The sequence below is a fragment of the Petromyzon marinus genome, chromosome 32 (genome assembly GCF_048934315.1).
Source record: "Petromyzon marinus isolate PM22_M1 ecotype Great Lakes invasive population chromosome 32, UKy_Petmar_22M1.pri1.0, whole genome shotgun sequence".
NCBI lineage: Eukaryota > Metazoa > Chordata > Hyperoartia > Petromyzontiformes > Petromyzontidae > Petromyzon > Petromyzon marinus.
The window spans coordinates 13,708,102-13,722,689 of NC_133698.1; the positions used below are offsets into that span (position 1 = coordinate 13,708,102).

Consider the following 14,588-nt stretch of genomic DNA (forward strand, 5'->3'; position numbering starts at 1 on the left):
TTATCTGTAAATTGACCTCTTTATTTGGGAAAGTGTTAGTGATGTGGAGACAAGAGAAAACAAAACCGTGACATCGCCGTTCTCCGGGGGTGGGGGAGAGGGGGCATCGCCGCCTTCCCATGATGCACCGCGAATGCCCCGTGATGCAATGCACCTGCGCGTTGTGAGGGGCCGGCACAGGTGTGGAGAGCCATGGAGAGGCTGGGGGCACATGGGGGATGATCGCCGGGGGTCGGGTGGTGGAGGGCAGCGCGGGTGGGGGGTGTGGGTGACGATGGTGACATCGCCGCCTCACGATACTTGACATCCCAGACCGATGACTAATGCGTACATGAAAAAAACAACAACCCTACTCTGAGCAGATTTAGCACGTGGTACAAGGCAGCTCCGTCGGTCACCGCGCGACTCCAACGCCGCGTTGCCGCCCTGAAGTCTCGGGGAACGACCGGGCGTCACCGGCTCCCGTGCGGGAGCCACAGTCACCGTGGGGGTCACATCCGGTGCCACTGCTGGATAAGGAGGGGGTAAGGGGTGTTGCGGGGAGGGGTGAGGGGCCGCCAAATTTAAAAGCGGAACGCCGCCGTCGCGACCGTCGGCGCACCGTGGCCCGGCGGCAGCGTCGCCCGCCCCGATCTCCTTCCGTCTCGGCGGCACGGGGAGCGTCTCCGCGACGGAGCGGGCGGCTCCGGCTCGAGAGCCGCGTGAGCTCTGCCGCAGCAGCCCTCCCCCCGCGCCGCCGGTCGGGTTCCGCGTGGTGCCGGGCGCGTCGGCCGGAGCGCCGTTGCACGACGGCGCGAGCGAGTCCGTGCGTGGCGCCGCACGTCCAAGGCGCGCGTTCCGCGCGGCCGGTCGGAGCGCACGGTCGGCGCGGCCGCGCCGTCCTGGCCGGACTTCGCCGGCGTTGGTGGCGGCTCGTGGGCAGGAGGAGGAGGTGGAGGAGCCGTTCAGCCCCGATCGACGTCGCGCGGAGCCGGCGGTCGGCCGGCGCTTTCGGGATGCTGGCGCCGGATCTCCTCGCGGCGGCGACGGTGGCGCCCCGACCTGTCCAGATCGCCCCCCCGTCACGTCGCGCGGCCTCCCCGCCCTCGTCTCTCTCCCTCTCTCGCTCTCTCCGCCGCTCGCGCCGGGCCGTCAGAGCGACGACTGCTCCGTGTCGCGGTGCAGAGCGTCCGGCGCCGCCCGCGCCGCCAGCAGCCTCAGCCGGTACTGCTTCCGGCACTCGCGGCACGAGTGCATGTGCGTGCAGGCCGGCGAGGGGGGCTCCGCGAGGCCGCCCCCCGCCACCAGCTTGCCGTTGGCGAGCTTGAGGTGGAGGCCCGAGGCGTCGGAGGCGTGCGGCCCGCGCGGCGGCAGCGGCGGCGGCGCGCGGCCGGGCCTCCGTCGGGGCTGGCGTCTCCGCCGGGACGTCTCCTGACACGAGACAGCACGGCGCAGCTCGCTCACCATCTCCTGGCAAACAGACACCTGCGCACGCCGCGCCGCACACACCACCGCCACCACGCACACCGCCACCACCGGCACCGCACACGGCACGCGCAGACACCACCACGGGCGCACACCACACGCAGAGCACGACAGGCATCCCGCACTCGCTCCTCCCCCCACAAACCAAACTCGCGACGCCGCGGCGGCGGGATTCGTACGACGCACGCCGGGGTCGTCGCGGGTCAACTCAAGGCGGGGGAGACGCGGGGGCAGGGCAATGACCTCCCTTGCCTTTGGCCAAAGAACATTGGCGAGCAACCGCAGATTAACGCGCGCACAGCCCAGCGCCGCCCGATGATAAAAAGACCGGGTACGGGAAGAGGCGCCCCGCGCGCCGAGCGGAGTGACCGCGCGCGGTTCAAACATCCCGCACCCCCTGCCCCATTGTTGTGCAGTGGCCGACGCTTTGCGGGCCCTGTGGACGTGCGCCCCCGTCCTGCGAGCGGCCGCGCAGTGCTCAGTGAAGCGCTCGGGTGGACGCACGGACGGACACTGTGGGGGCCCCCAGTGTGAGACGGCATCGATTGATTATTTTAACCACCCCTTACCCTCTGGTGGTTTAACCTCCCCCCTGCCCCCCCCCCACCGCAACCAGCTTGGGTGGTCATAGCTGTAACTATGTTGGGAGTTAACAAAAATACAGGCCATCACTAAACTAAACACAGTTTAATCTTGACTTAAAGCTTTCGTGACTGCATGAATTAATATTTTTTCGGTAAAGTCACGTATCTACGTGGCTTTAGCCGAAAGACCCAAAGAATATGAAAACTGAACACAGTTGTAAGAAAACTTGGGCAGACACTGCTAACCGGGGTGGGGAGGTGGGGGGCGGGAGTCAAATTGCTGTGATAGCATCTCTACCCCAGGGTCCCATTCCAGGCAGGGGGATGGTGTGCGGGTGGCTGTGGCGGTGATGGTGGCAGTGGTGGTGGCGGTGGTAGTGGCGGTGGTGGTAGTGGTGGTAGTAGTGGTGGTGGTGGTAGTGACGGCGGGGGTTGTGGTAGTGGTGGTGGTAGTGGTGGTGGCGGTGGTGGTGGCGGTGGTAGTGGCGGTGGTGGTAGTGGTGGTAGTAGTAGTGGTGGTAGTAGTGGTGGTGGTAGTGGTGGCCATGGTGCCCTACCTCATCTGATTCGGAGGCCGTTTTTCGCGAGTTCCAGATAAACTCGAGAACAGCGATGAACACGGCCATTATGAGGCCACAGAACAGAACCACGAAGATGCCGCCAATGTTTTCCAGACCCAGGCCTGTGCGGTACACAGAAGACAGCATCGTTACCACGTGCGATGAAAACCGGCTTCTGAAGGGCGCGTGAGTTGACGGTGTCGGCCCAGTTACCAACAACAACACAGACACACGTGACTACAATATCGGTTTGACCGTCACGTGACGAACTTGGCTCTCACACGCAGAGCGGGTGGGGAAGCGCTGCCCTCTACTCCGTGTGGGCCAGAGAGGTCACTCGAAGAAGCGATCTCGGAGGTCACTCTGCGATATCCGCTTCCGTGAGCCGTTCACGAACAAGACGGGCTGCACTGCTCCTCTGCCGGAGTTCCGAACGGATTCTTCGTCTCGTGAAGATGCGACGCCGATTGCGCAACCGGCATTAAAGCGGGGAGCACAGTATTTATTTATTTATTTTAAACATTACCACCTTGCCCTCTCGCGGGGGACTTGGGTCCCACGGCAGCAATGCAATTGGCATGAGCTTCCACGCATAGTGGATGTTGCACTACTCCCTGTGACCCCCCCACCCCCACCATGCCCCCCACGCCGTCCCCGTGTCCCCACGTACCTTTGGCGCGGTGATCTTCCTCCTTGGGGCAGCTGCCTCCCTCCCACCACTTGCGCTTCAGGATCTCGATGCGATTGTTCTCCTGCAGCTGGAGGATCGCGAGTGTGATGTCATCACGGAAGGGGGAACCTGCGGGCACGCGTCACACAACGCACTCAACATCGCGCCCTCTCTCCACTCCCACAATCCCCCTCGTCATCGTTAATCATTGATATTAAATAAGATTGATAGAATTCACCCATTGGCTAACCTGATCCGATCGGATGTAGCTACGCCACTACCCACCCACCTCCCCAAAAATAAAGACGCCACGTGCAACCTTAATAGACTGTTGGGGCAAGTGCTGTTAGCGAGCACCTATGAAGGCCGGAACGGCACACAAAGGCGGGAGGGTGGCCAGCACCACGTCCGGCCGCCTTTGTCTCCCTAGCGACGATGCTTGCACAACCGCACCAGGTACTCATTTGATGCCGAGTTGACCTAGGGGAGTCCCAGGAACCGGTTCAGACAATTATCGTCACAGCTGTTGGTGGCCGTGAGCCGAAATCAAACTCGGGTCGCCGGTTTCGTGGCGCAGCGCGGCGGCACCGCCGCTCGCCCAGCCGCCCGAGCCCGGCAGCGCGACGGCCACGGCGGTGGTGGCGGCATACCGAGCGGCATACTGAGCGGCATACCGAGCGGCATACCGAGCGGCATGCCGATGCCGTAGCCCTTGGTGTCGAGGAGGCCGCCGATCTGCGTGAGGTTGCAGTTGCGCTGCCGGTGGTACTCGTTCATGGTGGACTCGAGCAGGAACGCGTAGTTGGCGTTGAGCACGCGGGCAATGCCCTCCTCGGTGCTCTTCACAAACACGCTCGGCTGCTTAGACAGCATGAAGTTCCACATGCGCTGGTAGGTCTGGTAGCGCGAGTTCTGCAGGGGGGCGGCGGGCAAGCGGCGGCGGTTGAGGCGGCGGCGGGGGGGGGGGGGGGGGCGAGGGAAGGGCGGCGAGTCGGGGGTCTGGCGGGAGCCGCGGGGAGTGCCGCGGCGGCAGCCGGCGGCCTCGGGCTGCCGGCGCGGCGCTCCCCGCGGCTTTGTCCCCCCCGGGCGGGCGGGCACGCCGCTCGCCCCCCCTCGCCACCTTCCGTGCTCGCCACCGGGAACGAGAGGCCACGCAGTCACCCGCAGCACAGCTCGCCGCCGCCTCAAACAGCCACACCCCCGGCCTCTCGCCCATCTCCTCGCCACCCACGCACTCACCTCACCAATACAAGGACCCCCCCCCCCAAAATAACTCCCCGTAAGTGCTGTTAGCGAGCACCTATTGAGGCCGGCAAGGAAACACGAGCGGGTGGTGTGGAAAGCACCACGCCAGGCCGCCTTTGCCTCCTCGGTGCTGATGTTTACACAACGCACCTGATGCTCATTTAAGGCTGAGTCGACCTAGGGGTTTAAGTGAGAAGCCAAAGCGAACTTGTGGGTTGTTTGATTCAAGAACGCATTTGCACAGTTGAGTGTCTTACCGTTTTCCCAAATCGGAATTGCATGGCTCAGAATTGTTTCAGATTATAACCCAGTTGCACCAAATCAATCCTTCATGGAGTGATGGTCACTGGGTTTCCATTCATAACTCAGCCAGCCAGTCACTGTATTTCCGGTAAGGCCCAACGTCTCCCACTAACTCTCACCACCTCTCATCATGTCCCACAATCACCGCCTCTCACCATCTCTCACCATCTCCCACAAGATCCAGCGATCTGTCAACATCTCTCACCACCTTTCCATATCCCACAATCTTTCACAATCCCCCCGCCATATACCCGCAAGCTCCCACAAGCTCCCATAATCTCCCACCATCCACCAGCATCTCTCGCGCACTTTTCAACAACATTTACCATAATCACCCAAACATCGGCCACAATCTCCCACCATCTCTCATCAGCAATCATCACCACACCTCCCCCCCCCCCCCACGCCATAACAGACCTGAAAGAAGGTCATGGTGGAGCCGGCCTGTAAGGTGCCATACTCGATGTTAGTTTGGTCAGCGAGGTCTTCGGCTGACTCGATGGGCACTTCCATTCTCTGAACGGTAAGGAAAGCAGCCAGATTCGCTGTGTAAGACGAGATGATGATCAAGGTGAATGCCCACCTTGATAAGAACATAAATTTTCAGGCAACCTTGGCGGGGAGAGAGGGCAAGTCTTCAAAACACACTCTAGAGAAAAGAGGACATCTGCAACATCTGACAGCCGTTAGTACCCTCCAACAGCCCCCCCATTCCCCACCAATCTACCCCTACCCCCCACCCCGACCACACAGGGCTGCACACGCGACCGTCTGTCTGGTGACTGTTGCGCCGTGCTGTGTGACTAATGCGTCGTGCCGTGTGAGTTATGCACCGTGCCGGATGAATGATTAGCCGTGTGATTGATGCGCTGTGCCGTGTGACTGATGCGCCGTACCACGTATCTGATGCACTGAATCAGTCGAGCTGCATTGTATTTTCATCGGCTGCGAAAACGCTGTGTGGCAACCACCTGATCTGTCGCTCCATACGAAGTCAAGCCCTCCCTTCTCTATGCTTGTGAAACGTACAGCCCTTTACAGGAACATCTGTGCTGATTTCCAGCATTCAGGCGAGACTGCCTACGATCCATTCTGGGTGTAACCATTCTGTATTGTGTGAGGACCTCACAGATCCTTGAACGATCTCGACACTTTCACATCGGTGAGCTTCTACGGCAGGCGAGGTTGTGTTGGCTGGGTCATGGAGTCCGCATGCCGAACCACCACATGCCCAAGCAGCTCTGCTTGACTGGATAGAGGGTGCTAAACGGGCGTGGCGCGGGCTAGAGAAGAGATGGGCTGTTGCGGTACAGGAGGATATGGAGATGAGCCGATGACCGGTACCAGCGGTGTCAAGATCGGCCTCTATGGAGGACGCTCGTGAAGGACGCTCCTGGGCAATTGGAGGCAGTCGCCCTCCAGTACAACGGAGGGCAGAGGAGCGACGCTCACAACAACGAGCGGAGCGCTGTACGGCTAAAACGCAGTAAGGTGGCACAGTGGTGCATCTTCCAGTCATCTCAGCCATTCAACTCGTACAACATGGGTCTGTCCCGTCACCTCCGGCCAGAAAGCCTTCGACACTTCACGTGGCCTCAAGGTGCACCTAAGCGCCATGGTGACGTCGGCGTGTGAGCGCGGGTGGGCGTGGTGTGTGTGTGTGTCCGTTTCCAGCGGGGCTTGTCAGATGAGCGCGTGTGGTGGTGACGATGGGACACGCATGCAGCCCTGTTAGGCCAATCAATGCCACGTAGCCCATGCCCACACGCACCCACGCACACGTGCACAGACAAATATCCCCCGTGCAGCCTTTAGCTGACTGTTCGGGCAAGTGCTGTTAGCGATCACTGATCGAAGCTGAAATGGCACACGCGGTGGTGGGTGGCCAACACCACGCCCGGCCATCGTTGTGTCCCAATACCACACCAGGCACTCATTTGAGGCTGAGTCTACCTAGGGGAGGCCCAGGACCGGTTTAGATACCAGTCACTGGTGTTGGCCGTGAGCGGGAAGTGCTAACCACTGCGCCACCGCTCCTCCCCACCCTGACGCACGCACACACGCGCCCCTCACACACATCGCTAGACTAAGTATGGACATTTAAACGTTTCATTTTTATATCTAAACGATAAATCACCGATTGTCATAATTAATCACATTAACTACATCGAAATTCATGAAGCAATTACAGCGAGCAGTTAACGAGGAGGCGTGAGTGTGAGCGGCGCTCGTGTCGGGGGCGATGGTGTGCTCTCTCCTACTTCTGCAGCAGCAGAAGTAGGAGAGAGCAGTGTGTAGTGTGCAGCAGCAGGAGTAGGAGAGAGCAGTGTGTAGTGTGCAGCAGCAGCAGTAGGAGAGAGCAGTGTGTAGTGTGCAGCAGCAGCAGCAGTAGGAGACAGCAGTGTGCAGCAGAAGTAGGAGAGAGCAGTGTGTAGTGTGCAGCAGCAGGAGTAGGAGAGAGCAGTGTGTAGTGTGCAGCAGCAGCAGTAGGAGAGAGCAGTGTGTAGTGTGCAGCAGCAGTAGGAGACAGTAGTGTGCAGCAGCAGCAGTAGGAGACAGCAGTGTGTAGTGGGCAACAGTAGTAGGAGAGAGTAGTGTGTAATGTGCAGCAGTAAGAGGGAGTAGTGTGTAGTGTGCAGCAGCAGTAGAAGAGAGCAGTGTGTAGTGTGCAGCAGTAGGCGGGAGCAGTGTGTAGTGTGCAGCAGCAGTAGAAGCGAGCAGCGTCTAGCAGCATCAGTAGGAGAGAGTAGTGTGTAGAGTGCAGCATCAGTAGGAGGGAGCAGTGTGTATTGTGCAGCAGTAGGAGAGAGTAGTGTGTAGCGTGCAGCAGCAGTAGAAGAGAGTAGTGTGTAGTGTGCAGCAGTAGTAGGAGTGAGCAGTGTGTATTGTGCAGCAGCAGTAGGAAAGAGTAGTGTGTAGTGTGCAGCAGCAGTAAGAGAGAGTAGTGTGTAATGTGCAGCAGTAGGAGGGAGCAGTGTGTATTGTGCAGCAGCAGTAGGAGAGAGTAGTGTGTAGTGTGCAGCAGCAGTAGGAGAGAGTAGTGTGTAGTGTGCAGCAGCAGTAGGAGGGAGCATTGTGTAGTGTGCAGCAGCAGTAGGAGGGAGCAGTGTGTATTGTGCAGCAGCAGTAAAAGCGAGCAGCGTCTAGCAGCAGCAGTAGGAGAGAGCAATGTGTAGTGTGCAGCAGTAGGAGGGAGCAGTGTGTAGTGTGCAGCAGCAGTAGGAGGGAGCATTGTGTAGTGTGCAGCAGCAGTAGGAGGGAGCAGTGTGTAGTGTGCAGCAGTAGGAGAGAGTAGTGTGTAGTGTGCAGCAGCAGTAGGAGAGAGTAGTGTGTAGTGTGCAGCAGCAGTAGGAGGGAGCATTGTGTAGTGTGCAGCAGCAGTAGGAGGGAGCAGTGTGTAGTGTGCAGCAGTAGGAGAGAGTAGTGTGTAGTGTGCAGCAGCAGTAGGAGAGAGTAGTGTGTAACGTGCAGCAGTAGGAGGGAGCAGTGTGTAGTGTGCAGCAGCAGTAGAAGAGAGTAGTGTGTAGTGTGCAGCAGTAGTAGGAGTGAGCAGTGTGTATTGTGCAGCAGCAGTAGGAAAGAGTAGTGTGTAGTGTGCAGCAGCAGTAAGAGAGAGTAGTGTGTAATGTGCAGCAGTAGGAGGGAGCAGTGTGTATTGTGCAGCAGCAGTAGGAGAGAGTAGTGTGTAGTGTGCAGCAGCAGTAAGAGAGAGTAGTGTGTAGTGTGCAGCAGCAGTAGGAGGGAGCATTGTGTAGTGTGCAGCAGCAGTAGGAGGGAGCAGTGTGTATTGTGCAGCAGCAGTAAAAGCGAGCAGCGTCTAGCAGCAGCAGTAGGAGAGAGCAATGTGTAGTGTGCAGCAGTAGGAGGGAGCAGTGTGTAGTGTGCAGCAGCAGTAGGAGGGAGCATTGTGTAGTGTGCAGCAGCAGTAGGAGGGAGCAGTGTGTAGTGTGCAGCAGTAGGAGAGAGTAGTGTGTAGTGTGCAGCAGCAGTAGGAGAGAGTAGTGTGTAGTGTGCAGCAGCAGTAGGAGGGAGCATTGTGTAGTGTGCAGCAGCAGTAGGAGGGAGCAGTGTGTAGTGTGCAGCAGTAGGAGAGAGTAGTGTGTAGTGTGCAGCAGCAGTAGGAGAGAGTAGTGTGTAACGTGCAGCAGTAGGAGGGAGCAGTGTGTAGTGTGCAGCAGCAGTAGGAGAGAGTAGTGTGTAGTGTGCAGCAGTAGTAAGAGTGAGCAGTGTGTATTGTGCAGCAGCAGTAGGAGAGAGTAGTGTGTAGTGTGCAGCAGCAGTAAGAGAGAGTAGTGTGTAATGTGCAGCAGTAGGAGGGAGCAGTGTGTTTGTGCAGCAGCAGTAGGAGGGAGCAGTGTGTAGTGTGCAGCAGCAGTAGGAGAGAGTAGTGTGTAGTGTGCAGCAGCAGTAGGAGGGAGCATTGTGTAGTGTGCAGCAGCAGTAGGAGGGAGCAGTGTGTATTGTGCAGCAGCAGTAAAAGCGAGCAGCGTCTAGCAGCAGCAGTAGGAGAGAGCAATGTGTAGTGTGCAGCAGTAGGAGGGAGCAGTGTGTAGTGTGCAGCAGCAGTAGGATAGAGCAGTGTGCAGCAGTAGGAGGGAGCATTGTGTAATGTGCAGCAGTAGGAGAGAGCAGTGTGTAGTGTGCAGCAGTAGGAGGGAGCAGTGTGTAGTGTGCAGCAGCAGTAGGATAGAGCAATGTGTAGTGTGCAGCAGCAGTAGGAGAGAGCAGTGTGTAGTGTGCAGCAGCAGTAGGAGAGAGCAATGTGTAGTGTGCAGCAGTAGGAGGCGAGCACTGTGTAGAGTGCAGCAGCAGTAGGATAGAGCAATGTGTAGTGTGCAGCAGCAGTAGGAGAGAGCAGTGTGTAGTGTGCAGCAGTAGGAGAGAGCAGTGTGTAGTGTGCAGCAGCAGTAGGAGAGAGCAATGCGTAGTGTGCAGCAGTAGGAGGGAGCAGTGTGTAGTGTGCAGCAGCAGTAGGAGAGAGCAATGTGTAGTGTGCAGCAGCAGTAGGAGGGATCGGGGTGCACGTGGCGGGGGAGTGGGGGCGGAGCGGGACACCCCGCGTGCCCGCTAAGTGTCGGGCAGGACATTTTATGCTGGGTGTGTTGTGCAGGGAGTTTAATGCAGGGTCTTGGGTGCTGGGTGCAGCCTGCTCGATTCGTTGTGCAGTGTTCTAAGCGCGAGGGATTTTGATTGCGTAGTGTGTTGTGCCGGGTAAGATTTCACGCGCAGGGCTTTCAGCACCGGTTCAGATAATCGCTGTGACTGCTGTTGGTGGTGGCCGTGAGCAGGGATCGAACTCGGGTGGGGGGGGGTCTCTGCTAGGTCCGTAGCGCAGCGCACGGATCTTTGTGAATGAGCATGCACGTGGGTGTGCGTGCGTGGGTGCGCGTTGCGTGGGTGCGCGTGCGTGGGTGCGCGTTGCGTGGGTGCGCGTGCGTGGGTGTGCGTGCGTGGGTGCGTGCGCGTGTAGCTAGGAGGGGACACGTACCAGACGCCGCTGACGCAGCGGGTGGAGAGCGCGCGGGGCATGATCTCGGAGCCCTGCTGCATGAAGCCCCCCACGGGGAACCAGAGGCTGTTCCCCAGCGTGTACTGGTTGACGGCGAGCTCCGTGCGGCCCCGCAGGCACGGGTACGGGTTGTACCACTCGTACGGCGACAGCCTGGGGGGGGGCACAAGCGCTGAGATCGCGTGCCGCGTGCCTGTGTGCGTGCCTTGCGCCTTGTGCGTGCCGTGCCGGCCTTCATAGGTGCTCGCTAGCGGTTCTTTCTCCAACAGTCTGGTAAGGCTATACGGGGGATCTTTGCCTTTGTGTGTCTATAGATAGCGGTGATGTCGTGGTTAGCGCGCTACGTTACGAACCTGGCTACCCGAGTTCGATTCCCGCTGACGGCCAACACCAGTGACGATAATTATCCTAACCGGTCCTGGGCCTCCCGCTAGCCTCAAATTAGTACCTTCTGCGATGTGTAAACATCGCCACTGGGGAGACAAAGGCGGTCCGGCGTGGTGGTGGCGGACACCCACTCCCCTCGGGTGCGGGGGATCTTTGTGTTTGTCGCACTACACACTGCGCTGTGGAGTGAGGAGGTGATGGACCTGGCGACGAGGAAGAGGATGCAGGAGACGGCGAGGTACGCGAGCAGCATGAACAACCACACGGCCGGGGAGAAGGGGTCCAGGAAGGAGAAGTAGCCGGGCTTGCGGCCCTACACAACCACAGCAGCAGCCGCAGCAGCCGCAGCAGACGCACAGCCACGTGTGAACGCAACACTAAACACACATCTGCACTATGAATACAATGAGCCGGCTTCGATTCCCGCTCACGGCCAACACCGGTGACGAATATCTGAACCGGTCCTGGGCCTCCCCTAGGTCGACTCAGCCTCAAATGAGCACCTGGTGCGGTGTGTAAACATCGCCACTGGGGAGACAAAGGCGGCCGGGCGTGGTGTTGGCCACCCACCCCTTCGTGCACCGTGCCGGCCTTCGTAGGTGCGCGCTAACAGCACTTTCCCCGATAGTCAAAGGAAGGCTATGGGGGGGGTCTTTGTCTTTGCATGTGTGTGCGTTCGTGCGTGGGTGTGTGTACGTGCACGCACGTCTGTCCATGTGTGTGTGTCTGTGCGTGCACATGCGTGTGTGTGTCTTTCTGTCTGTGTGTGTGCACGCGTGTGTGTGTATTTCTGTCTGTGTGTGTGCACGCGTGCATGTGTCTTTCTGCGTGTGTGCACGCGTGTGTGTGTCTTTCTGTGTGTGTGTGTACACGCGTGTGTGTGTCTTTCTGTGTATGTGTGTGTGTGTGCACGCGTACGTCTGTCTTTTTGTGTGTGTGCACGCGTGCGTGCGTGTGTCTTTCTGTGTGTGTGCACGCGTGCGTGTGTGTGTCTTTCTGTGTGTGTGCACGCGTGCGTGCGTGTGTGTGTCTTTCTGTGTGTGTGTGCACGCGTGCGTGTGTCTTTCTGTGTGTGTGCACGCGTGCGTGTGTATCTTTCTGTGTGTGTGTGCACGCGTGCGTGTGTGTCTTTCTGTGTGTGTGTGCACGCGTGCGTGTGTGTCTTTCTGTGTGTGTGTGCACGCGTGCGTGTGCCAGTGAGCGCCCCACCAGGTGTACGCGGTACAGGATGCTGATGCCGAGAGTCATGAACGGTTTGGAGAAGTCGATGACTTTCTCGCGCTCCGCCGTGATGGTGAACGACGCCACCGCCAGGTCCGCCTTCTGCGAGCGCCATGCACAACGACGACGATCAGTCAGCACTCAGTGGCGGTGACGCCACCACGGCGCTTGTGCCAGGCTTGGTGCACTTTGAGGTCACGTAAAGTGTGGAAGGCTCGCTGACAGGTTAGGGGCAGACCCATGTGCCATGGGTTGACTGACTGAGATGACTGGCAAATGCACGTGCATCACCTGTGCCTCCTACTGTGCCAACTCGCCGTGCTTTAGCCGCCCAGCGCTCCGCTCGTTGTGAGCGTCGCTGCTATTGTTGGAGGGCGACTGCCTCCAACTGCCCGGTAGCGTCCTGACCGAGCCTCCTCTATAGAGGCCGATCTTGACACCGCTGGTACCGCTCTTCGACAAGTCCACGCAGCACCACATCCTGTACTGCATCAGCCAATCTCTTTTCTCGACCGTGCCGTGCCCGTTTATCCCCTCTTCTGTCCGGCCAAACAGAAACTGCTTGGGTAGCACGTGATACAAACCTGTCAAGCCCTTATCAGTGCCTTCCTTATTAGAGACAAATTCAGACCTTATTGGTCACCCCGTGCCCTTATACATCTCAGCGTTCATCCTACGAAGTCCCATTACAAGGGAGAAACAAAAAAACGTAGACAAAAATAATTGCCAGGATTGAAACGGCTGTACGCAGTATGGGCCTGAAAACTCAATTTCTCTTTACAAGAATACGGGGTAAACCGTCTGGGTTGACAGCTATGGTGACAGCTGGGCACGCACACACGCACAAACACACACACGCACAAACACATAACAACAACAACTGCCATTCGCCACAAAGTGGCGGTGACATCACCACGACGCTTGTGCCAGGCCATGTGCACCTTGAGGCCACGTGAAGTGTCGAACGCCCGCTGGCAGGAGATCACGGGGCAGACCCAGGTGCCACGGGTTGACTGACTAAGATGACTGAGATGACTGGCTGATGCACCACCTGTGCCTCCTACTGTGCCAACCTGCTGTGCCTTAGTCACCCGGCGCTCCGCTCGTTGTTGTGAGCGTCGCTCCTCTGCCCTCCGTTGTTGTTGGAGGGCGACTGCCTCCAACTGCCCAGTAGCGTCCTTCACGAGCCTCCTCCACAGAGGCCTATCTTGACACCGCTGGTACCAGTCATCGGCAAGTCCACTCAGCTCCACGTCCTCCTGTACCACATCACTCCATCTCTTCTCTAGCCCGTGCCGCACCCATTTAGCCCCCTCAATCCGGCCAAACAAAAGCTGTTTCGGCATGCGGTGGCTGGGCATGCGGGCTACATAACCCAGCCAACGCAGCCTTGCCTGCCGGAGGAGCTCACCGATGGGACCGTGCCCAGATCTTTCAAGGATTTGTGAGCTCCTCACACAATCCAGCCTGGTTAAACCCAGGATGGATCGTAGGCAGGCCAGCCTAAATGTTTCGAACCGGCAAAGATGTTCCATTAGGGGGGTCCACGTTTTGCAAGCGTAGAGAAGGGAGGGAATGACCGTGGCCGAGAAGACCTGAAGCTTAGTGCGGAGCGACAGACCAGGTAGCTTCCACACAGCGTTACGCAACCGATGAAAAGATATTGCCGCTCGACTGATTCGGAGTGACACCTCTGCTGTTAAACTGGAGCCAGTCATAAGCACACTGCCCAGGTATGGGAAACTCTCCACTCTCTCCACAACTGCCCCATCACCGATTGGAAGTTGTGGGGGTGGAGTGTCCGATGGTACAAAATACCCAGGCAGGTGCTTAGTTTTGGTGGGGCTGATGGTAAGGCCCCACCTCTTAGTGGCACGCTCCAGTCTCAGCAGCAGCGTCTCCAACTCCTCCTCTGAATGAGCGGCTATTACCAAATCATCGGCATACATAACGTGGTTGACAAATAGGGAGCCATCCCTTGACCGCACCCGGGCATCGATCAGCCTCCCATTATATCTGTACCATACACACACGCACAAACACACACACGCACAAACACACACACGCTCACCCTCTGGATGAGCTCCCCCACCATGCCGGTCCACGTCCCGTTGGGCTCAGGCGCCCCATAGATGCCATCGTCCACCAGCTTGATGCGGTAGTTGAACTTGAGGATGTCGGCGATCTCGGCGAGCAGGTCCACGCAGAAGCCCTCGTACTGCGCGTTCCCATCCACCTCCTTGTAGTTGGGCCGCAGCATCATGTACGGGTTTTCCTGCACACGCACGGGCGCAGCCACCAGGCGCACAACCCGCTTTCAGATGCGCTTCTGTGGCCGTCGGGAACGCTCTTTGTTCCAATAATGGGAGGCCACTGGAGCTCTGCACTTTTAAATCTAGATTAAAACTCATTTCTTTAGAACTGATTTTTGTGTTTAGTTTGTCGTCCTTCCGCCGCACCTCCGATTAGCGCGGGTTGGCTACGTACGGTACGAAAGACGTTCAACATACATACAATCCATTTTTCCCACTGGGCACACCCGAGCCGTGCCAGCACGGTTCTATTGGACAAAATAGCTTTATAGCTCATCAGATTCCTCCAGCATAAATAAATATTATGATTCTGGTTCGGCTGGGTTGTTTTTT

General features: G+C 58.3%; 1 protein-coding gene across 7 annotated transcripts in view; it reads right to left on the reverse strand.

Moving 5' to 3' along the window:
- The window catches only part of GRIK5 (glutamate ionotropic receptor kainate type subunit 5), a 32,102-nt gene continuing 17,514 nt past the window's right edge, over positions 1-14,588 (reverse strand). The window contains exons 12-20 of one of the 7 annotated variants that reach the window (XM_032964700.2): positions 14,015-14,218; positions 11,932-12,045; positions 10,926-11,035; positions 10,315-10,488; positions 5,244-5,409; positions 3,965-4,190; positions 3,279-3,407; positions 2,606-2,730; positions 1-1,464 (exon numbers count right to left, since the gene is read on the reverse strand). In XM_032964700.2, the coding sequence (XP_032820591.2) occupies positions 1,132-1,464; positions 2,606-2,730; positions 3,279-3,407; positions 3,965-4,190; positions 5,244-5,409; positions 10,315-10,488; positions 10,926-11,035; positions 11,932-12,045; positions 14,015-14,218 (1,581 nt within the window). In that variant the 3' untranslated portion in view covers positions 1-1,131. Of the gene's footprint in view, positions 1,465-2,605; positions 2,731-3,278; positions 3,408-3,952; positions 4,191-5,243; positions 5,494-10,314; positions 10,489-10,925; positions 11,036-11,931; positions 12,046-14,014; positions 14,219-14,588 lie in introns of those variants that run through there. The other 6 variants (XM_032964701.2, XM_032964699.2, XM_076071325.1 and 3 more) reach the window with 6 other exon arrangements.